At 38.0% G+C, this 25,040-nt stretch overlaps 1 protein-coding gene across 1 annotated transcript; it reads right to left on the reverse strand.

The window, feature by feature from the left end:
• Nucleotides 1–2,748: 2,748 nt before the first annotated feature.
• rasef (RAS and EF-hand domain containing) lies at nt 2,749–24,059 on the reverse strand. Its single transcript, XM_041998282.1, has 17 exons — nt 23,413–24,059; nt 15,745–15,891; nt 15,056–15,146; nt 12,459–12,554; nt 11,207–11,284; nt 10,987–11,102; nt 8,100–8,168; nt 7,903–7,969; nt 7,709–7,797; nt 6,781–7,081; nt 6,323–6,460; nt 5,829–5,979; nt 5,489–5,570; nt 5,188–5,302; nt 4,822–4,929; nt 4,617–4,693; nt 2,749–4,217 (listed from the first exon to the last, which is right to left on the reverse strand). The coding sequence occupies exons 1-17, from the start codon at nt 23,715–23,717 to the stop codon at nt 4,115–4,117; spliced, it is 2,133 nt and encodes a 710-aa protein (XP_041854216.1). The 5' UTR covers nt 23,718–24,059; the 3' UTR covers nt 2,749–4,114.
• Between the last annotated feature and the right edge of the window lie 981 nt (nt 24,060–25,040).

A 25,040-nucleotide genomic window follows, 5' to 3' on the forward strand; every position in this document is an offset into this window, starting at 1 on the left:
ACAGAACATCCAAATTGTACTTCACCAATATTCAGGCATACTGAATATTCATTCACACAAACATTCTCAGATTAACCTAATCAAGCTAATCTGTCAGATTAACACACATTATGAAATGGCCACTAATCCCTGCCTGTCCTTCTATAGGCCTGGTTGAACGGTCACAGAGATAAGCACAAGTGCAGAGTCTCCTCTGTCATTAGTCTGATGCCAACATTACACAAACAAAAGTGTTTCTCAGTACTGCTAAACTCTTTATAGCATTCTCAGAGGCGTGACATTCAAAGGGACAAGTAGGCTTATCTATAGGATAGTTTTAACTGCAGCAAATATCTAGCTCACCTTGTTTTCCTTTTCCAACTCAGGTCATCCTCCCTCCTAAGGATTTGCGTTAAGGAAATTAACTATTTGACTTTAAGTAGCCATGAATCTTAACCTTGCTGGGTGTTTGAACAAACTTTTTTTTGTCAAACGTTACACACAAATCAAATAATTAGCCACCTTTAATGAAGTTGTGTGATGTAACAGCATCTTATACTATCTGCAAACAAACTGTAAGGCCAATACAACAAGCCAGTGTTGTATTATAAAAGGCTGCTGCCCTCTTGCCTGCAGAAGTGGTATAGCAGTGTGCATTTACAAAAGCTCAGGAATTAGCATATGGCTCCAAAGGAAGAGTTGGCAATAAATGTTTGTGTCACTATGTGTGTGATGATAATACACATAGTAACTCATAAGATCATGAACACACATACACTCTCACACACATTCATAGTCTGCTGCACTGTGCACAATGCATTGTCTGTAAAACTGTAGTTTTGACAGTATAAAAAGACATAATGTCAAACCATGTTTACCAGTCTGGCTCATGTGTGTTTCTGTGTATAAGGGATAGTGTGTGTTGTGTGGGAGTGTATTTGGACACTTTGCTGTCCCAGATGTCCTCAGAGCTGGTCTTGTTGTCTGACCTCTGACCTTTCCAGATGGTGACACCACCCCCTGTCCCGGAATCAGAAATCCCCCAGTCGAACTCCTTCTGTGTGTGTTTCTGTGCAGAATATGTTTGAAGGATTTAAATCATTTCAAGCTCTACTCAACTTTTGCATTACAAACTATTTAATAAATGTAGATGGTAAACATTTAGTGAGGTGAAGTGAAGCATGTTTGAAAGCAACAGCTGCCCATCATCACCATACTGGTTTTTCTTCCTGTCAAACATCATCCAACACATTTGAGTCTTGACTGCTTATTTTTTTGTACATATGCAAACAAAACTGCATAAAATAACTCAGTGAATGATTTCTGTGAGTCTTTGTTTTTCTTAATCTGAAGATTAAGGACTGCAAGGAGAACCTGCTAAGTCTCCTCTACAATAATATATTCATTACTGTCATTAACCTTTCAGTTGCACTATCCCCTTTATCTAATTATCCCTCTGTTACCATGAACACACACACACATTCTCAGTTGTTTCTCCTCACACACCCCATCCCCTCCTCCGCTACCCCACATGTTGTTTGACAAATGAGTGGTCTCGCCTCATCAAGCACATGACAATGTAAACAGATGGGAAGTGCAGACAGGAACCCGTGCCAACTCTAAACGCACACTCTAACACACACACAGCAAAATCCCAAACATATGTTGGAGTTATTCAAACAGCTACGCTCAGACATCTCCAGACGCTTGGGGAGTATGGCTAACTGGAGGGTCTTTTAGAGCATCAACCAAGGAGAAAATGTCTGATATAATGGTTTGTCATCTCCTTTGAGACTTAAATGGCAGTCCAGATACAACAAAGTATATCTGATATCACTGCACCCAGAAATCTAGTGATGCCGTAATAGTAGTACAGAGACATTTATTCAACCTTTTTTTAGTTTGGGCAATTTGGTCATGATCACATGCAAATGGATGGCCTACACTTTGTTAAAGTCAGCATTTTTTTTGTCAAATAACAACGTTTGCAAAATTAGTATTTTTAGTTTAAATAATGCAAAATTGATCCATCCTTTGCTTTTTGTTTTTGTCAAATCATATGGTTTCCTTTGGCTCCTTTAGCCAAAGCGCTGAGTCCTGTAACTGTTCTGTAGTCCATGGTTTTAGATACATCAGGTGTGTAATATTGTTGGAAGCATTATCAGTTCCCAGAGTCAGAACCAAACACGGAGAAGCTGCATTCAGCTTCTATGCTCCACATGTCTGGAATAAACTCACAGAAAGCTTCAGATCAGCTGAAACGCTGTTTATTTCAAGACTCTCCTGTTCTCTGCTGCAGTTAAATAATTTTTATTTAACAGTTCTTTCTTTTTTCCTTTCTCTTCTGTTTTTAATTTTAAATTGTGCTTGTTATTTTCTGATGTTTCAGTGTTTCTGTAAAGCACCTTGAATCACCCTGTCATTGAATTGTGATGTACAAACAAACTTCCTGGAATAATAGTATTGTTGGAAACATTAGGTGTGTAATATTGAAAGATGACACTTTGTTATACACAATAAATAGCTTTCTGTCTTTAAATAAATTAAAATGCTCCATTTGTTAATGCTCCAATGAAACAGTATCATAAAATGATATACAATACAGCAGTGACGTTTTCTGTTTATTATCATTTCAGTTTTATCTTTCATGGACTCTGACCAATGTTTATATTTTGCGATGGTTTGTCAGAGTAAATCTTTGATGATACGAACATTGACTGCAATGTTTGCAGGTTCACAGTTTCACCATGTGTGATATCAGTACAGACATTCAGGAGAAAAAAAGTTTAATGTGATTGGAAAAAAACAACTGAGTAACATTTATCATTTGCATTTGTGCAAAAAGAGAGAATTGCATCAAAGCCACTCCATCTCAAATCTTGATAAAAGTTCAGACACAGTGTGAGAATCCCACAAGCATTTTATTTGAAGCATATTGACATCTTGCTGACATTCAAGAGGGTCATAATATGCATGATATAACTATAAACATTAAGGTAAATATAATAAAACATCTACTCTAATACATCACAAGGAACAACTTGGCAAGTTAAAAATTTTAATTTAAAAAGAATCACAGTCGCTTATTGTATCTGAGGGATACAAAGAAAAGCTTTGCTTTATGCTACTATTTGTTATGGATAGCAAATAATAACGTACGTATGTTTTAGAATTTTTGTAGATGGAAATCTGCTAAAGCTAGTTGCTAAATGTTAAAATATATAACAAGAAAGCTAAAAGAAATATAACACTGTTGCGGTATTATAATAATAACAGTAGGTTGTAGGATTGATGACAGCAGATTTAAAACCTGAACATAGACATATGATAATAATGGGTTAAGTGCTCCAGTTTCACATTTCTTTACTTATTATAATGTGATTTACCACCTGTTCGTCTTTCAACATGTGCAATTATGTGTCAAAATAACTTAAAAATATCACTTTCCAACTTCACTTGGATACATACTTTACATTTCATCCCTTCTCACACATTTCACAGCTGTCTTTCCTTTTTTACAACTTGCTTGCATGACCTTCACAACATGGAAGTGTGAGTCTGGTAAAGTGTACAAATAGCATCAAATAAGTTGAAAGCCCTTTTCAAAGGACCCCCGTTTGCCAGATGAGAAGCTGCACCACAGCAGAAAATACAGTATAATTACGTGGGAAGAAATGTCAACAGTTTTAACTTCATTTGATAGCATGGTTGCTCTCCAAAGCTAATCTTAAGCCAACTTAACCTACTTCTGTTCTTTGCCATTTTGAAACTGATAAGTGAATGCTGATCGATCTGACCAAGTCACAGCACTACTTCAAAATGTTACAGAAAATCATCTGGGTAGTAATTTAGATATGCCACCAATACATTCAGGAGCCATCACATTAATTAATTGTCTGAAATGGGCCAAAGGAACTTGTGCAAAATACAGACACAGACACAAAACAACATTCACACATCTTGAAGTTTATACCAATTATTATACATTTCAGAGGCTGACATGTAATCTCGTATTTTGTTTACTCAGTTTATCCATATGTAAAACTGTTCTGGGTATTCACACCGACGATTTGTTCCTGTTGTGTTTGTCTCCTTCGTTAAACGTGGGACTTCACATACAGTGAGATGAGTTTGATCAGTTGCAGCAAGAGAACTGTGGTTTATTCCTGGGAGCATTTAAACTGGGCAGCGACTGATGGTGACTTTTCTCCTCAAAGGTAGCATACTTTGTCACCTGCCTGCGAGGTCAGAAAAAAAAGGAGCAACAGGTGAAACATGTCTCCAGAGGTCCCCTTCAAATTGCATCTTGTTCGCACAACTGATGCGCCGAACAGAGGCAAGAAACAAAAGGTAGCCATCATAGTCACACAAACACTTCCTGGACTAAGCCCTGGCTCTTTGTCTGCATGTGTGCAACATCTGTCCACTGAAACAACTAAAACTAAAGGACCTGTTGCCAAGAATTTCTTGATTCTATAAATTCAAAAAGTTAAATGTCTATTAAATTTAACGCAGAATAATCATCTGACACCGTCACCTGCTTCTAAGCGTGCATTCACATCAAGTCTAGCAGACTATCCTGTGTGAATGCACACTACGTTTCATACAACCAGCTGACTGAAACAGCTGCGTCTCACCTGGCCAGGTGTAGGACAGCCTCCACGATATTAGAGCCATCTTTGGCACTGGTTTCACAGAACAGGGTGTTGTATGTCTGTTGGTTGTAGACCAAGTGACAAGTTAAGGACTATTGCTAAGTGTAGAAGGTGTACAAGAGGTTCACAGTTTAGTAAAAATGTCCTTGAAAGTATTGCAGTATTTAAGGGGTTTCTTTGTATTTACCATGGCCAGTTTTTCTCCATAGCTGGTAGGAACACACTTGACTGCATTTTGTCTAAGATCACACTTATTACCAACAAGCATGATGGGAATATCCTCAGGTGACACATCCTGACAAGCAAAGGAAAAGAAACTTAATTTAGTTAATTATTCTCTTGTTTATCAGAGTGGTGATTGCATGCACATGAACACAAATAAATCAGATGTAAAACATTTTATACCTAACAACATCCAACACTTACATATCTGCTGCATGTTAAAAGAAAGAAACAAGCCACATTTCTTAGTTTAGAGTTCAAGGGAGTGTGTGATAAGGATATACAGAGTTTGATGGATTTCACTTGTTCAATGTGAAGAACAGCAACTTACCTCAATCATGTCTACCCACTCTCTAACATTAAGGAAACTCTTCTCACAGGTGACGTCATACAACAGCAAAACACCATCTGCACGTCGGAAATAAGACTTTGCAATACTACGAAACCTGTGGGGATGATGGAAGATGGTTCGGATAAACAGAAACATACAACCTCATGTTCCTTTAGCAGGTTATCAGATCATGCATCGTTGTCATTATCCACTTCTTGTGTATGTTATAAATGTACAGTATAACAGTTATAATTTTTAGAAGCACCACACATACAGTAATTTTAATCATGACAGCACACACCTCTCCTGTCCTGCGGTGTCCCAAAGCTGTAATAATACGGGCTCGCCGTCCACAACAAGTGTCTTCATCTGGAAGTCCACTCCTGAAAACACAGACACAAATAAGCTGATGGTGCATTTTAAATTACAGTGTTAAGCAACTGTGCAGCGGTAGCATGTGATTAGATAAACCGTATGTTCAGCTATTACTTCATGCTACGAGATTCAGAAATTATTCATTAAACAGAGGCCTGGCATAGGCCCTAGCATATGCTGTATTTTCAAGATCTTAATAATAAACTTGTTATGCAAACTAAGTATTAACAGAGTCAGGTTTTTTTGTTTGTTTTTTTCAATCTCACCCAGGGTTGTGCTGGAGTTTAGTTTGAATTCGTTCTTGCAAAGGCGCAGCAGAAAGCTGGATTTTCCCACAGCGGCATCTCCAGCTAACACGATCCTGTAGGCCTTCTCTGAGGTCATGTAGCCCAGGTCAACGCTGTCCTTGTCCTCATTCTGCGGTGAGACAGAGTGAAGATAAGAGAAATATCAGTTCTACTTAAGCAGCATTGATAACCTGAGAGTATTTGCATTTTGCACATATGTTGAATGCATTTTATCCTTAGCTGTGACCTTATTAAGTGTTTGCCTATGTTATTTTATTATCTCTCTTTTTGATCAACTCAGTTGAACAATGATTTACACACTTAACAACTCTAAAACCTTACATGCAGCGGGTAGATATTGCAAAGTGTAATATTATATTAGGGAGTGCTGTCTGAAAAAGCTGAGATGGTATGCAAACACTAAGTGAAAATAAAATGCAAGTTCCCTCTTTCATGGCTTTCATCTCTCTTACTTGAACCTTGATGGCACTGAGAGCTTTTTTTGTTGTTGGAGTTGAGGGTGATGTGGCATTTAGACATTCAGTCTTCCAGTCTAAAACTGAGCTGCTGTCCGACCCGATAGCTGATTCCCCGTCCTGCGTCTCTGTTTGCTATGATGGAGACAAACGGCAGACAAAATGGGGACCTGTTTACAATCTGTACAGCAGCTGTGAGTATGAGCAGGTTGTTGAAGGTAGAATTTAAAACTCTTTACAGATGTTCATGGCATTATTAAATAAATCCCAAGTTCTAAAACAGATACTCAGATGATTCATGTTAGCTGAATACTCTGACTTTCCATTCAACACCATTATCAGCTGTAATAACATTAGCTTTATCAGCATGTGGCCAGACTCATGTAAACTGTGTTTCTAAATCAGTGCATACTATAAACAAACATGGCTGTCTATAAACTTGATTTTCTTATCACCTCAGTGTCAGAGTTTTCTTCCATTGTGATATCATTGTTTTGATCCTCCCCTGTCTTCTTCTCCTCTTTCTCTTCTTCTTCTTCCTCTTCTTGGCCCTTGACTTCGTGCTCTGATTCATAGCCTCCATGTGAGCCTCTGAGTGTCGACAAGCCGCTGTCCATGTATATTTCAGGCAGGCTGTCCTCCTCATACTCACTGCTGTTTCTTCGCTTCAGGCCCGGGTCACAAATGGCCAAGGCCAGAGTGTCACAGCTGGGCCGGCGGTTGTACAAAGGAATCTCATCCATGCGGTGGCCAAACCTGCACAGGGAGTCAAGAGAAAAAACACAAATTTATATGATCTGTATATTTCTTATCTAGCTGAATCAGTCCTTTAATCATTATGTGAAGTCACAGTGAATAAATAATGCTGATTTACCACAGTGATCCATGTATATTTTACACAAAAATATATTTGTGATATTGTTTGTATTTTGCCAAATCTATTATAGAAAAAGCCAGAAAACACCTATAGTACTGTGTAGCCTTTGCACAAAATACATACTTCCTTGTCCACATGTGCATGTAAATATTGTTTTAATATTGCTTTCCACCATGATTTTAACTTCTAACAAGATACTGAAAACACTCACTTCCAGATTACCTCTTAAGCTGCAGCATGATGCAATACTAACACTTTAATACTGGACTGTTTACACTCTATCTTATGAAAGATCATGTGGTCAAAATCATGTTTGCTGCACCTTTAAATAAATACTGCACAGCACATGAACTTTACGGCTTTGACATATTATGGACAAAAAGAAAATGAGTTGCAAATGAATAAATCTAAATTTGCATGACATCTTCTAGACTGACACAAAGACAATAAATAGAATACATGTATTTAAAGAAATTCTGTTGATTGTGTGTTTTTTGTGGTCTTACCTGTCTATTAATGCATATGGTGATGTGTAGCAGATGCTTTTACTTCTAAATCTTTCCTTAATTCCTCCTGGGGACCCACTGGTACCAGACTGCAACACAGAATAATTAGAAATTAGTTTTTGCCTCTGTTTTGATGGATAAATCATGTTTAGCGTAAGGTTACCGAATTAGATCTGTTAAGAACACATCTCTACCTTTGACACCCTTTCCAGAGCTGCTCTCAGACCATCATTGCTGTCATGGAGCTTCCTGTTGGCTGTCCTATTCACACACAGAAAAATAAATTTAGATTTTAAACTTAAACTGATTATGTTACTTTCAATATATACAGGTATCCTCTGAATATAGCCAGATTGGTTTCAGTATGAGTGGGTGGTCCTCTCTGACTTACTGCAGAATCTCAATCTGACTCTCCAAGATGTCTCGCTCGTCTGAGAAGTGTTTCATGAGCTCCTCGTCTCTGCAGCAAAACAAAGAACCACAATTATTTTATGTGAAAAGAAACCTGAACTGACATATTAATGAATTAAATAAATGTTTTTTCTTTTTTTACTGTTAAATAGTCTTCAAACTCATATACAACTAGAAGCACTCATAGAGTGCAGACCTCTGGCAACCCAACAGCCCACCCAGTATCCTCTATATTGCTGATCTTCTTGATCAGAATCCAGATCCAAAATATCAACATGATCTGGGTTAAACAATGTCTGATTATAATATCTACCATGATGTCATCTTGTACTTTTTGTATGATGTCATCTTGTATTCTGGACATTATCTTTTGAGTTAGAAGCTTTAATGGCAAAATTATCCCTATCTCCCAATAGTAAAGAAAAAAATCCTGGATCCAGATGGTGATCTGGATTACCCCCAAAATATAATCACTTGTTCCTTATACCCTTATTCCTGAAAATTTAATCAAAATACATCCATAACTTTTATGTTATGTTGCTAAAAGACAGTCAGGCCTAAATAAAACATGAATAAACAATAAAAAATTTAACAGGAGCAGAAGAATGAATGCAGAATAAGCTTTGGCTCCAACAAATGATGAGGAAGAGTCAGATAAGGGAGAAATGATCAGCTTGCTACAACAGGACCAAGTTTAGACCATCCACCAGAGCCACATCGATAACAGAATGACATGGCGTGCGTTCATTACTGAGCTCTCAGTAATAAATACAATAAATCAATATCAGCTGACACCCAGCACTCTGTGTTGTTACTTTAGCAATTAAATTATGCTTTTTTCTATTTTCCCTCCTCAAATAATTGATAGAAAATATAAATATAAATAAAATATAAATAGAATAAAAAAGGATTTAATTTTGTTATATGTTAGCTGAATGTTGTAAAGTGAATGTTGTAAACTAGTTAGGATCAATTTAATCAAATTAGTTATTTATTAAAGCTGTGTCTACTTCTAAATAATAATAATAAAAAAAAAGGTTTAAAGAAAAAAAAAGCCTCTGTAAACTGTCTTTCAGGAAAGACAGACAGACAAACGTAAACATAACATTTGCCCTGGTGGAGGTAATAAAGAAACATATTGTTAACCAACACTACCTGCAGACCCAAGAACAGAAAAACCACAAGTGAGTCACTATAAAGTCCTGTCAAGTTAACAAGAGGAGGAAGGGCAGCACTGGAGCAACAGCATATTTTCTGTTACGTATCTAACCTGTGGTCAATTACATTTATAGGATAAGGAGTCAAAAACAGCGCAGCTGGCAACAACTTAAGTTATTATTAAGTGACCACAGGAGAGCAGGATGAAAAAAAGTTCAGATCTCTCCTCAGACAGTGGTTCTGTTGTATGAGGTTAGTTACAAAAGAATTCGGTAATTTCATGTTTACAGAATTCCCGTTGTTAAAACTCACATCAGATTTACTAATTTAGGGTTTTCTGACACCTCATAGACATAACAGCATGTTTCAGTCCCCTGTCTGCTGCTGTTTGTAGGTGTAATTCTGTGACTTTTTTATTTAATGCACTAGTTTGAATTCTAAGAAACATGGTAATACACTAAAGTACACAACAGAAGAGCAGAAACTATTATGTTCTGGAGTCAGGGAGTCCTAGAGAGTATGGACAATAGGGTTATCTGACAGCTGGGTAAATGTCCTAATAGCTCCAAACCCCTTCAGCTGCTGTATTCGTTTATTGTAATGAATCAGTTCACATGTACATTTCAGGCCTCTCTCCTTCCAGTTCTGACAGTTTTTCCTTCAGAAGGAAGAAATCCACAGTTACATCCTGTGGCCAGCAGGTGGGGATAATGACTGCATGAAAAATGCTAGCGATCTGAGGAGATGGGTCCTATCAGGAGCAAAGGGAAAGGCAATGTCTAAGGTTCGTTTTGATCTCCCACCTCCTGCAGCCCTTTCACGATAATGTAACACTGGTCAGTAAAATCAGTTGCATATTTCTTTAGAGAATATAGAGGGTGTCTTATGTTATACAGATTTTTTTTATTAAAATAAATATTGTTGCATATTTTATTTATATAATTGTATAATTATGTTTCAGCATATTAGCATCAATGCTGTCAGATGAACGTTAAAACTAAGAATAGATGAGAGTTGACATTTTCATGCAGTTTTTGTTCCTTTTTAAGTTCCAGCTGAGCATTAATATCTCTTCACAGACATTACATGCTATTTCTGAGTAACAAAAGTCACTTACAATATGGAGAAACATGAAGATGATGACTTGGTCCACAGAGCTGGGCTGTTATCCTACCAGTATCTCTGCTGCTTCTGTTGCTAAGTAACCACCTGAAGAAGTTATTGTGTGTGTGAAGTTACTCCAGGATATCCTGTTTCAGTTCTGACTAAACAAAGCCTCAAGAGGCCAACCTAATATTACCCAACTGAGAGAGGTGGGGCCTCCACCTCTGTGAATCTCTCTGCAATGATTGTCATCACCAGTTTATGTTTAGCATGTCTGAAATGTATGCATGGCATGTTCTGATCGTCAAAATGCAAATGTGTATCAAGTTGAGATTAATCAGTAAGATGAGCATAAGAGGAGAAAAAAATAACCTGTTCTGCAACTTCCTGTCATCAGTAATTTTAGGTTTATATTTTCAGAGTTTACAGTGAAACTGCGTACAGTGAAAGAGATGAAAAGTTATTTAACAGCCCCTTTTTATTCTCATTGTGCAACATTAAAAAATCCCTGATGTTTGATCAGCAGCTTTCAAGGCAGATCTTATTTTAATTCAAATATGTTTCACACAATGAAACAAAATCACACCAAACTACAATTAATTCACCGTTCAGAGTTCATGCTTTGATCCGTTAGCTCCGTCTTCAATGAGTCCATCTCGCTTTGCAGACAGGCCACTTGGGTCTTTGACTTCAGAAACTCCTGTTTCAGTCTCTGGTTTTCCTGCAAAGAGGAATACCAGAAGCAAAATAAAGGGATAAATGGAAAGTTTACTGGAAAAACCAGAGACATTTATTATAGATATTAGTTGGTGCATTAAGTCTCACCAATGTGAGCTCATTGATCTTCTTCTTTAAAGCTGGACTCTCATCTTTCACTGTGATGTTCTTGTACTTCTCTTCAATCTGATGGAGAAGTTTACATAGTCAGGTTTAACACGGTTTCATTTCCAGGTAGTCCCATGTAGGCAGGGTTCGAATTACGGGGGAGCTAAGGGGAGATATGCTCCCCTGAAAGGCCGAGGAGTAAAGACATTTAGCTGATACAGTACTTTAAGGGGGAGCCCTAAGGTTGCTGATGTTTCTTCAGATGAATAGCATCAATTTGTCAGAATTGTGTTTATTCATTTAATTTAATTTGATTAATTAAATCCCCGGTATAATTCGATGTAGATTATTGGAATCAGCTGATTCCAGCAAAGGTAAATGACGTCTGCTTGACAATCATGCTTCATTAGTCCTGGTTTAGCTTCTTATGAATCTAGTCAGAAATCACTCAGAAAGAGCTCAAACATTTTTCTCAATCCTGTGGTATAGGACTTAGTATTATTACACTTTTTATTTTTTTATTTTTTTTTGCATCTAACTAGGCCAAGGTTAGATTAGGATCCTTAAATGACTTAGTTTCATTATGATAGAGCAGTGAAACAGTGCAAGGTTGTATTTCTGAGCTCATAAGAACTTAAAAAAATGCAACTGGACTTCTTCATTTCTCAAGCCTTTCAGAAGAGATGTCTCAAGAATCAAGAAAAAGACGTCTGGTTGCCTATAACTATGGTTTCAAGATTTCAATGACTGAAAATCCACACCAACAAATAATTATGAGTTAATTATTTTTTCAGAATTTCATCTGATTACACTGTGAACAAATTACTCCTGGGTATATATAATTAGCCCATTATTTACTTATTATTCTGTTGTCTCGTTATAAATTGTGCTGAAATGACATCAACTTATTCAGAATAAATGTGTAACAGTCAGCCAAAACATTAAATTCCACAACAGGATGAATTAATATCATTTATGAACATGTTACAAGGGCTCCTGTGGGACATTTCAGGCAGCAAGTAAACTGTCAGATCTTGATTTTGATATACTGGAAGCAGAAATAAAATCAACAAGAAGATTTGAGCAGTTTTGCCAAACTGCAGTGAATGGGTCACAATTTCTGTAAAACAGCAGAGCCTGGACAGTGCTCCTGTTAACGTGATGGCAGGTGGCTTTTGTGCTGTGGCTGAATAGGATCCAACACTGATTAGTTTTCAGCTGTTATGTTAAATGAAAAAGCAGTGAAAAATACCATCTGCATCCTCTGGATCTTACACTGCAGCTCACACACTTCCGTTTCATAACCTCTTCGTAAGTCATTCAACACGGCATCTGCTCTTTTCTTCTCCTGTAAAAACACACATGTAACATTACTTATTTACATTAAATGACAGCTTGTGACAGTATTTTATAAAAACGTGTATATATGTGTATTTGCTCTCTCTCAAAACAATTTTCCCTCCTATCTTTAAACTGCCAATGAAGAGTCAAGAAAATCTATGTTTCTACAGTTTCAGCAAACTAGTTCCCCTCTTACAGGTGTCACAGCATAACTATGTACATGAACATTACACTGGGAGAACACAGGTGAGTGTGCTAAAATTTGTCTGCTATTTTGAGACAAAACAAACAGCTGCTCCTGAGTTTGCTCAAGAACACTTACATAACACCAGCGATAAGATAGTGTTTCTGTTCCTGCTCTAGGTTTTATATTACATCAGGGCCAAAGATAAAACTAAGAAAATTGATGATTTGGCGCCTGGCCCAGCAATAATTCTCATGAACTGTCAAACTTTCTCAGCTTTAATTATGTTTTATAAGAAGCTTAAAATATAATGAAAACTTATCGTTTCTTATAACAGACTGTTTGACCTTTTAAGGTCAATAACATTTCTGATGCATCCTAAAATCAGCGGTTGAATATCCCAGCTGCAGGCCTTACAAATGGCTTGCAGATAGGAGAAAAGAAGCACAACAAAGGATGTAGTTAAAAAAAGAAAGCACACCTTTTCTAAGGTTCATGTTTCTGAAAATAATGAAAAAATAAGTTGGTTTTAAAATGAGGAAAACCTCGGATTAACAACACATGACATACACTATCACAGCGTATCATTGTTTTTTTTTTTTGTTGTTTTTTTCATAAACTAAGCAGAGTCTACTTCTACTGCTTCCATGGAATTAAGAGAATAAGTAGCAGCCTGATACTGCCAAACAAAGGCACATTTAATGAGCAAATGTGAACACCTTTATGAAAGCAGATGTTTTGGCAGTGTGGTGGTCAGGGGCATTCAGGTGAATGTTAAAAAATGCCAGGCAGGAAAACTAGAGACGTAATTGTTGTTGCTGCCAATCAATCTTGGAAGTGTCAAAGCCCATTTTTGGAGGTGTGATCTTGATACATGAGAGGAAAACATTCAAGACAGCTGTCAGTCTCCCCGAGAGTGGACTTCCCACCAGTTTCACCCAAGGTCAGACCATGCAGTGCTCAACGTCTCAGACTCCACAGGTCTCAGTCAGCATGTTAAATGCCACAGTTTATGACAGTAAGCTTGGAAAATGACTAAACTAGAATGTTAGTATGACCTGGAAGAGTTGCCAGGACAAAGCATATTTCTCTCTAAAAAGAGCATGGCAGCTTAGTTTTGCAAAGTTGTGTCTAAACAAACTGCAAGACTTTCTTAATAACAACCTTTAGGAGGGCAAGACTAGACATGTTTGGTTGTAATGCATAGCACCATATTTTGGGAATACCAAACATAGCAATTCAGCTCAAACACCTCATGCTAACTATTAAGCACAGTGGTAGTAGGAGGATGACTTGGGATTGTTTTGCAGCCGCAGGACCTGAACACCCTGCAGTCATTTGAGTTGACCATATGCAAAAGTAATTCAGAGTTCAATGAAAGGCCATCTGTCTGACAGTTCAAACTTGGCTGAAAATGGGTTATGCAACAGGGCAACAATCTTAAAAACCACCGCAATCTACAATAGCTTAAAAAGAAAAGAATCGAAGTACTGCAATGACCCACGGGCCAGACCTAAATTGGACTGAATTGTTGTTGCTCCTCAACAATGTCATATAGAAAATAATGACCTTGAGTTATTGCTGGTAAAGATGGTTTACTAACCTAACTTTAAGACCTACGAAGAACTAGATGATTTTTTAAAAATTATGAATTGCTATATAAATCTCAAAAAGGGCACACTTTCTTTATTTTTACATGATTATCTGCTTTTGTCAAAGTATAAATAAATATATATTAAGAAATATATAGTATGTAGTATGCAATCTTGCATTTTATAATTTAAAGAAATGATTTTACTAAAGAAAATGATTTTAGGTCAAGAATTCAAAGCCTATCTTATTACATTAGTTACTGGGGTAATGTTTCCCTTCAACAGTAATACTAAAAATTCAGGCTTGCCAAGTCTCATATCCTGATTTGTCAAACTGGCCATTATCTGATGCTGCAGTGATGGTATGTCAACAGACATAAAGAGATGTGCTGCCTGATTATTTATACATTATCATTTTCATCCACGTCACCCAGTCTTATCACCACAGATATGTACAGCCTTATCATTTCTAACTGGAGGATAAAACATGCTCTGGTACCTCCATCTGTCTACCAACTGGTTTATATTCAGAGTTGTGAAATCCATCTGATCAGCAGGCGTGTCTGAGTTTGGATCAGTAATTTGATATATGGCTATGTGTGTTTGTTTGACATGAGGGAAGAGCTCAACAAACTCATCCTGCTTATCACTTTGCCTAAACAAACTCCAGAGAAAAACAAATCATAGCTACTAGCCCGCAATGTTAAATGTGTCCAGAGGAGTATGTCCCACCTGCTCCCGTGTTTTTCTTTCAGCTGCATGAATGCGTTGGTCCATTTCTTCCTCCATCTCACTGAGCTGCATTGCTGCTTGGTCCTGTGCTCTGAAAAACAGTCAAATAATCACCATAATCATTATATCCATAATGTGCACATTGACTTATATTGTGCTCCATCCCAAGAAGTTAAAGCCACCTTTGGATGAATTTACCTATCTTGAATCTCCTGCAGGAGGCAACATAATTTGTATTAAACCTTTAACTTTTCAGTGCTTTTCCTGGACTTTCACACCAGGGCATCTTCAACTTTTTAAGACTGACTTCAAAACTATTTACTTAGTTTCAGAATCTGTTTTCATATGGTTATGAAGATTTTTACAGGACAAAAACTTTACATTGAAACTTTACATCTGAATTTCACATTTTGCTCATGGCTTACAGTGTCAGTGATGTCTGGTTATTTGTCAACAGTACAGACAGAGATGCTAACATTTTTTAACACTCCTAATTTCTGGCAAATCCACTGTTGTAACGAAAAACTCTTGCATCAATTTCATAGTCCAGTCTATAAAATAACCAAAGTGCTGTTCAGCATGAATATCAGACGAAATCCTGGTTTTTATAATCAGTATTGGATGCAGTAATTATGTAATTATGTAATTTTGTGTGTGTGTGTGCGTGTGCGTGCATGCGTGGTGCTCACCGTTTGATGGCGAGCGCCAGGTTCTCCATCTCTGAGTTCTGCTGTTTGATCTCTTTGGTGAAGTTAATAATGACTTTTTCAAAGTGAGGAATCAGCCGGGGCTCAGTCAGACTGATGTTCTGATACAGCGTTGCAGCCTGTTCATGCCTGCAAGAAAACAGGGACACTATTTTAGGGCTGAGGGTGAAACTGTCCACTTTGTTAGTTGTATTATTGACATCAAGGGAATGACAGACAAATTGTGACATATTTTGTTGTAGCTGCAAAGCTGAATTACAAATACAGTATAAAATTGACTTTATCCATCCATCCATCCATCCATCCATCCATCCATCCACCCATCCATTTCTACAGTTTATCTGGGCCATGGGATCAGTACCTTAAGCAGAGAAACCTATACTTCCCTCTCGCCTACCAACTTATCTGGGGGAGATCTTGAGACATTCCCAGTCAAGCTGAGATATGTAGTCCCTCCAGCATCTCTTGGGGTCTTCCCAGGGGCTTCTTCCTGATAGGACATGCCTGGAACACCTCACCAGGGGGATGTCCAGGAGGCATCCTAACCAAATGCCCCTCATCTAGCCTCACCTCATCAACGCAGAGGAGCAGGGGCTTTATTCTGAGCCCCTCCTGGATGACTTAGCTTCTCAACCAATCTCTAGACACAGCTCAGACACCCTGTAGAGGAAACTCATTTTGGGCACTTAGGTCCTGGATTTTGTCCTTTCAGACACTATCCAGTTTGAACATAGATCAACCAGTAAATCAAGAGATTTGCCTCTTGACTCAGCTCTTTTTCACCACAACAGACTGACACATCGCTGCCAACACTGCACTGATTTGTCCCACAATCATAAACAAGATCCTGATATACTTATAACACTTGTTCCTAACCCAGAAAGGACACTCCACCCTCAGGTTGGTCTCGGATATGGAGGTCAAAATCCTAAACTGACTTTATCTCTATGTATTTATTTGAAATTTCAGTGTTAATTTTTTTTTGATAATGAGCTGATTACAAGTGATGAATTCTTTAGTCTTCAGCACAGTCCATGCCTGGTTTTGGCTCTTTGCAAGAAGGCTAATAAGGAGTGTCAAAAAAAAAAAGATACAATCCTGGAAAATTGCATGACAAGAGAAATAACCAAAGATGTTTATGCAGTAACAATTTATTGTTTGTAATCAGACTTGTTTACAATAGTTAATAATAAATGTTACACTGTCAGTCAACACATTGTAATCCAGCGTGATCAATAATGAGTCCACCAAGATTTGAAATTTATTGCAGAATAGTAGCTATCACTCAACATTTCACAGAATCCTACAAAAATAGCTCCAATATTTTAGTAAATGGGAAGTTCCTGCACACATTTACAGCTATATTATTTGATAATGCTTAGTGAACATAACGCATGAAGAATCTGCAGAAACACAGCAAGTTAGATAAAATTCCTTCCTGGAGAAAACTTTTTGCATTTCCACCTCTACACTGTGTAAGTCTTTTTTTTTTTAGCCCTGCCCTGTCCAGCATCCTAACATACTTAACGGGGGTCTGTGTGCCAGCTGCCAATGTGTAAGTCTAAAATCTCCCACTATACTGCACCTTCTTGTAGTCTATACAGACAATTTTAATTAATATAAATTTAGACAAAAGATATGTGACATGATGCCTCATAGCAGGCAGACTATATTTTCATTTCTTTGGTTTTCATTCAAGAAGAATCATTCACCACTGAGTGCTTTTGCTTAGCATGTTTGAGACAGTGAGCGTGCACAGTGCTGGCCAATGTGGGTATCAGGTGCAAGTGAGGTTGAATGAGGCAGAAGACACGCTTTTTCCTTCAAGCTGAGACATGAGAGAGCTGCTGCTTCAACCAAAAGCTCAGATTGGTTAAATATGTTCAGGATGTTGGCGTATACTGTTGATTTGTTTAAATAAATGTTTAATAGCAGGGATGGGTTTTGCTATAGGCAACGTGGGGAAGTGGCCAGGGCACAATCTGTGAAGGGGCGCATCGTGCACGAGAGGCCAACATTTTTTATAGGCTATATATCTGTACAATAGCGAACCAGTGCACGAGAGCAAAAGAAAAGGTTTAATTTCTGCTTATCTGCACGTCAAGTTATTGGGATGGGTGCTCCCTTCTTTTTGGAGGGAGCACATCACCTTGCTGCTGCTGAGAAAGTCGCAGTCAGCAGCAGTCTGTGTTGGAAAAAGGGCAAGTGAGAGGGAAGGGGCGGGTATCTCAGGCAGCAGGCCATAATGCAACTGAAGTCACAAACTGTTTGGTCATATATACCCAGGGCTTTTGTGTGGAAAGTCAATTAAGTGTGTAGAAATAAAACTTTACAGTCTCTTTTCAGGTGACAAATAACTGAGAATAAGTCATTTAAGAGACTTGTCGGGGAGAGTTGAATTTTCAGCTGCTGCTGTTCAGCAAACAAGGGGCAGGCCTTTAGTTTGATGGACACACCATGTGGCAAAGGGGGCGTTGGTTGTTTTTGGCAACAACTTCATGTTGTAAGTGGGTGGCAATATGCTCTAAGTCACACAAACACACAAGTCGCATTCTTTAAGTCACACAAGTTTTTAAATGCACACATTTTTAAAAAAAAATTAATGTTCTAATTTAACTCCCATCTCATTTTCCAGTCATGACTGACCTCAATCAGGCAACGTACCATTTTGGAGTCATTATTATACAACACTGATAAACTTCTGTGTAGGTAAAGGAAGGTATAAGTGGGTCGTGTAAGATGAAATGTCCGTGTTTGTCTACTGAAGGAGAGGACAGACTGTAATCCTGTTCATGTAGACAGTGCTACATATCTGTCAATACATAAGTCCTCAGTGACACATCTTACTAAAGTGTTTTCAGTCATAAGACAAATGTACACAAACAAGCCCAAACAATCCAGCATCAGGTCTGTGAAGGTCGGATGTAAACAGATATAAACAGAAGTGGTAGTCAGGAAGCAGGTCATATAATACAAAACTGCTAAAAATGAAGAAAGCTAAATCTGAAGTATAAAAACTATGTTTCAGCTACAAAACGAAGTATGTTTATGCAATGCCAGGCTTTGCATGTTCTTGTGACAGTTAATGCAAGTAACTTTTTATCCATAAAGTTTAATTGATCCTCTGAAACAAAACAAGGAATCCTAATTTGATGCACTTAAATGGCTGAATGACAAATTTTAAGAAAATTTTCCTTTATCTGGTAGAAAGTTATATGGAGAAATCATGGAAGAATTCTTATAAGTAATTTCATGCAGAGAAACCACAGCAGTGCAGTCTCATGCCCTATAGTTACTATTAGGGATGCACAGATATATCTGTCTTAAAATTTCAGCCAATATTCAGCTTTTTAACTACAACTGGCCTGTCGGCAAATAGGATATAATATCAGCCAGTGGCAGAGGCAGATATTTATCTGGGGTGTGCTAGTTGTGCTGCATTGACTTTTCTCTGAAACTAATACTTTACACAAAAATATCTTTTTGTTTAAAAGTTTATAACAAAGTTTTTTTTTTGTTTTTGACAGATCAGTAACAGTATAGATGGAATATTTCAGACCATTATACTTAACTTATGACACCAGTCTCCATGATAATAAATGATAAACAAACCATTTGTATATTTTTCTCTACATGGTTCCTTTAACACAAAATATTCTTTCATCCAGTGAAAAACAGAAGATAATTGTGTGCTAATTTTTGCAATCCATGGTTTCTCAGCTGACTGATGGGACATTGACTCTAATGGCTTTAAGATAAGAAAGTACTTTTTGCAATCGGCACCACTGTGACAATCAATGTCCTGATGGCAAAGCACAGCAGCATGAGGACCGGTCCCATGCCAGGCCTTAGGCCACACACACATGTATGCACACTGAGTGCTGAAGTACAAACACACTTGTTATATAAAATGAACACATAGAGCATTTGGAGGAGAAAATTTGGAGTTTGCAACACGACATTTCAAAGTTTATTCTTTAATTCTGGCTACTACTAGGGTTCAGCCAGGGATGTGGCTCAGTGGTAGGCTCATGTATGTGCTCCCGGGTTCAATCCCCGGCATCTGCAGCCCCAAGGGGGTCACAAGCCAGTGATCTCTGAGGGTCGGTCCTAAGCCTGGATAAATGCAGAGGGTTGCGTCAGGAAGGGCATCTGGCGACAAACATGTGCCAAATATTCATGCGACTACATCCTACGATTTCCGTACTGGGTCAGGTGGAAGTGGATGATTCCATCATAAACAGAATAATAAAATAAAAAAAAATCATTACATTTGTTTTTAATCTTACTGTCTACTTATACAAAACATTTATTTATGCTATTTCTTTTTGGCGTCCTAATTACAACAAAAACAAAAAACAAACAAACACATGGACAACTTACAAAAAGTCCTTTTCTCAGCTCCTTTTACTAACATTGTTCTTTGTTTGTGATTTTACAATGTTCCACAAAAAACTTGCCTACACTGAATGTCTCATCTTCACCTGTTGTCTTGCTTCCCTCCTCCTCCTTCCCTGTTTGCTGTTTACAAACTGCAGCTTTGCCACCTGGCTCCCATATGTTTTAATAACAAAACACCAAAAGAAAGTAATGATGCGTTCAAGACATCTCAATAACAATCCAGGAGATAAACTATTTAATAATCTTGGTAACCATGGGTTTTATTGGCAGCTGTATCCGATGCACACTGAAGCTACCAGTGCAGCTACATCACAACATCTGTCTCAGACCACCAATTCAAATCGGTGGATCTCTCCTTCCCTACTGTGACTTTGAGGATGTGTTCTAAGGAAGAACCAGAAACTCTGAAGGGTGGTTTGAGGCCATAGACTGGAATACACTCTTAAGGGCCACTCAGAGATGACGTTAATGCCATAACTGAGTGTATAACTAGCAGTATCAGCTCCTTGTGGAGACTATCATCCCCTCAAGGATGGAGGTGCTTTCCAAGCAATGATCACTGGATCACGAATGACCTGAAAAAGCTTTTGAATGTGTAGAAGAGAGTCTTCTAAAAGGTTTTACTGGAGTTACAGAGGAGTGAACAGAGATAAATAAAAAAAATGGATACGGAAAAGAAAGGAGGTATAAAAAAAAAAGCTGGAGAACAAGATTTAGTAAAAAAAAAAAGGAAGAGGGACTAAAAAGATTTTAGGTTTCAAGGGTGGGTCAGACTGACAGAAATCTGGACAAAGCTAGTGAGCTGAACACATTCAAGAGACTCAGTTTGGGAAAACATGCAGCATTCTCCTCCTCCCCCACGTCCAGTCTCACAGACTTCACACCATCCCTGGACCCATAGCTTTACGATTGCACTTCTATGGAGTCATCGAAGTCATAGATCTTATAAAAGCCCTACCAAAATCAGAACACACTGAGACCTCCTACTTTCATCTGGACAGCAGTCTGAAGATCAAGTTCTTCGATCCATTGCTTTTAATACAGTTCAGCCTGCACCTTTATTTGAGAAGCTTCACAAAGTGCAGGTGAAGGAGGACTGAAGGTTTGCATGTGGGAGAAGGTGTTCAGAAGCACCACAAAAGACGGTGCTTAAACTGCTTCTTTTCACACAGGATACCTCATTTGATCAACTTTGTGGCATGGTGGGCTACATCTTGACTGTGAAGAAGACAGATGAGATGACTGAGAGATGAGAACCAGGGACAATCCAAACACTATTTCTATCCTGGGAGAGGAGTTCCTCTTTTCCTTTGTGGCCACCTGGACAACTGACCGAAATGGAAAAACTACACTGTTGCTATCTGACAGCAACGACAGAACAGACTCTACTCCTGCTAGGGGCAGTAACATAAATAGTGACTCAAGAAACTGAACAAACTGATGAAGACAGACAGCAACTGCTATGGAGCTGCTGAACTATACAAAGAAGAATGTTGCAAAAGCTTCTTAATCAACCACTTAATAGACATTTACATACTTGTCCATGCCCTTGTCTCCTCCAGGCTAGATTACTGTAATGCACTCCTCATCGGGATCCCAGAGACTACAATATATCTAGAACAGCACTGCCAGGATCCTGATGAGGGTGCACAAGCAAGACCACATCACCCCCATCCTGAAAACTCTTGACTGGCTCCCTGTCTCACACAGGATAGAATACAAGGTCTCCCTCCTCACCCACCAGTGTATTTATGGACATGCCCCTCCTTACCTACAGGAACTCCTCACCGCTCACACCTGCTTATGCACCGTCCGTTCTACAACCACAAACACCCTCCAAGTTCCCAGAACCAAGCTCCACAGCATCGGTGATTGGGCCTTTTCAGTTGCTGACCCAAGACTGTGGAACACCCTACCAGACCACCTGAGAGGCCCACAGTCTTTAGATGTTTTAAAGTGAAACTTAAAAACCTTCCTTTTTTTTAAAAAAAAAAAAAAAAAAAAAAAAAAAAAAGCTTCTGTTAAATAGAATTTTATAGACTCTCTTTATTCCAGTTTTCTGTAGCACTTTAATATTCCCTAATACTTGTAATACAAATAACAATTATTATTATTAATTTTTATTATTACACTGATCAAATGATAAAAAGAGTGCTTAGTCAGAAGCTTCTTTAGCTCTGCTCTAACAAATAATGGAACTATACTGATTGATGATCAGTGAATAAAAAGATTTTTTTTTAAAAGGTAGAATCTTCATTTTTATGCTGCTTAATAAAATATTTGTATTCCATTTGACTTTTGTTTTATTGTAGATGATGAAACAATTTATAGTGTCACTTGACTGTGATTGCGGCTCACAGCCAATGTTTCAGGTTGCAGGTGTCTTTTTTAGTTGTTTTTTATTTAAAATTCATTCAATGCAACGTCTATTGTGCAATATATATTTTTTATACTGGAAAGATATTTGCTTAGTGATTTTTTAAACCAATTTATACAACCTTTACATTTACTTTAACTTAACAGCTTCGTTTTAGACATAAATAGTAAACATTGCTTGTTCCTGCGATTTGAGCATCGTGTCATCTCAACTTCTTTATAAAAAGTGTACTTGTGAGATATTTTACACATTGAGTAGTTTTTCCTTTACTGGCAATGGGAGATCCATTTATGCAAGGGTTCTGACCTAATTTCATAACATATTGTTAAAAAATGTTGACCAAGTTTAAACATTTAAGAGAACGAAGTCAAATAAAAAAAGGAGAAAATAAGGCACCAACCAACTTACTGATTGACTGAAAAATTCTTACATTTGCTCACCTACCGTCCGGGTTTCTCACACACTTGCTTGTGGTTTTATAAGTTGTGTAAGTTTTTTGTCAAACATGTCATTTGCGATTTGTCTGAAGGGATTTATGTGGGTCAACATGAATAACCTCCACACTACTTCAGAAATGGATGCACTTACACTACCAAGCAAAAATATTGACTTTCGCGTTAGATTTAATGGGACAGTGTGCGCAAACTTTTAACTGGTACCGTACATTTCGTGTTGAAACAATTTTATGCATTTATAAATTATTTGAAACCCCTGTATTATTTAATTAGCGAATTTCCATGTTATGATAATTAAACCCTTCTATCGCCTTTACGCACACTGCGCTCTCTGTTAAACACGTTCATATCATTTCAGCATTTCCATATTTAAAACGCACATCCCTGCCCGTGCAGCTGTCAGGTGTGTATTCTCACCTGGGGATGTACTTGGCCTGCTCACCCATTCTCCTCTCGAAGTTCTCCCAAGCTGTTGACACGTCTCCTCCCTCTGACTCCATGACCTCTCCGTAGCGGTCGTGAAACCCTTGGATGAACTCCTGCAGGATGACGGTTCCGTCTTGGTCGACGTCCAGTAGGTCAAATATTCGGTCAGCCTCCGTCGCTGACACCTGCAGCTTCGCACACATAGTCAGAAACTCGTTTCTCTCGATCCGGCCGGAGTTGTCAACATCGTAGGTGCGAAATAAAGTGCGCAGCCGGTCCCGCTCCTTTGCGCTCATACCCTTGATAGGTGGCTGTGACTGGCTGGAGAAAAAAAAAGCGTTTCAGTAAACTGAGTTGACCACCGAGACAAGGAATTCCAGAAATCCTTTAAAATGGCAAGTGTTTTAGACGCAGGACAGCTGCAAAATGTGTCAAACTTTAATACTCGATCCGCTGTTATCCGAACATTTTAGCAGATGCTGCGCGCTTACAAAAGTCTAGGCCGAGTTAACCCACTTGAAACCACTTATTAGGTTAATTAATAATTTAAAACAACAACGCAGGTTTCTTCAACAGTTAATATTCTGGTTTGTGGCAGTGAGCTGGAGCGAGAAAGTTCAATGTCTCCAGTAACGCGGCTGCCATCGGTACCTGTGTGAGAGAGTGTTCACTCCTCCTTCTCTTTTAACAAAAGAGGTGTGGACCTCAGCCTAAATGAAAATGGTTTTTCTGTGAGGAATTTTAATATTGTAGCTAATCAGAACAACCAGAGATCATTCTCATATTTCAGCAAAAAAGAGGCAGGAAATAGTTGACACATACTGATACACTTGAACACTATAATCGTGCATTTGCATCTCTGGAAAACAATATTAATGCAGCCACTTAAACTAGAATCCCTAGAATGACTTGAGCATTTGATAATCTAGTTTCTCAACAACATGAAGCTCATGACACAAAGAAAACAATTACCATAAGAACACAAACCCTCAGTGTAAAGATGGCTTCATGTTTCTTGGAGGGACCAAACTCATTGCTCTCACAACATGTAAACTTTTTTACATAACTCCTAAAAAATAACACCTCTGTGTTATCCCACTATGAGACCTTGGCACTATAATTGATAATACGCTTTTGTAATTTTATTTTGTTTTACAGTGCTTTTACTGAATCTGTCTGTCTTCCCTAGGAAGAATTGTAAAGTGCTTATAACGTAGCTTGGGTAAAATCCAGCACTCTGACATATTTAACATCCAGGTGCCTAAGAAAGTGAAGTGAACCCCGCTTTCCATGTCAGTGTTAAATTAACTAATTAATGGGGCACTTTATTTACTTTTTATCATGCATAACAGCATGTTGCACAGGGTTTTTGTGTATCAGACAATTTTACATGTAACAATTTAACACTCTTTCCTGAGTTGTTTTTCATTTTCATTGGTAGCTTTAACAAGTTTGGAAACAATCAATTTGAGATATTTAAGCCTGAGTTTGCATTCAGACCTTTTTTATTGATTTGGTTTTGAGATTTTTCTTTTGTGAAACTGACACACTACATTTTAGTCACAATCTAATTAATTTATTGACTTATTTTCTTATTGACCACATTTTAATTTAGACTT

This window comes from Melanotaenia boesemani, chromosome 11 (assembly GCF_017639745.1).
Source record: "Melanotaenia boesemani isolate fMelBoe1 chromosome 11, fMelBoe1.pri, whole genome shotgun sequence".
Classification (NCBI taxonomy): domain Eukaryota; kingdom Metazoa; phylum Chordata; class Actinopteri; order Atheriniformes; family Melanotaeniidae; genus Melanotaenia; species Melanotaenia boesemani.

Coding starts and splice junctions, on each gene's coding strand:
- rasef (XM_041998282.1), bottom strand. CDS start 23,717: ATGAGCGCAAAGGAGCGGGACCGGCTGCGCACTTTATTTCGCACCTAC. Junction 15,147..15,744: donor CTGGCGCTCGCCATCAAACG/GTGAGCACCACG, acceptor ACTGTTTTTCAG/AGCACAGGACCAAGCAGCAA. Junction 7,082..7,708: donor CCATATGCATTAATAGACAG/GTAAGACCACAA, acceptor CTCCCTGTGCAG/GTTTGGCCACCGCATGGATG.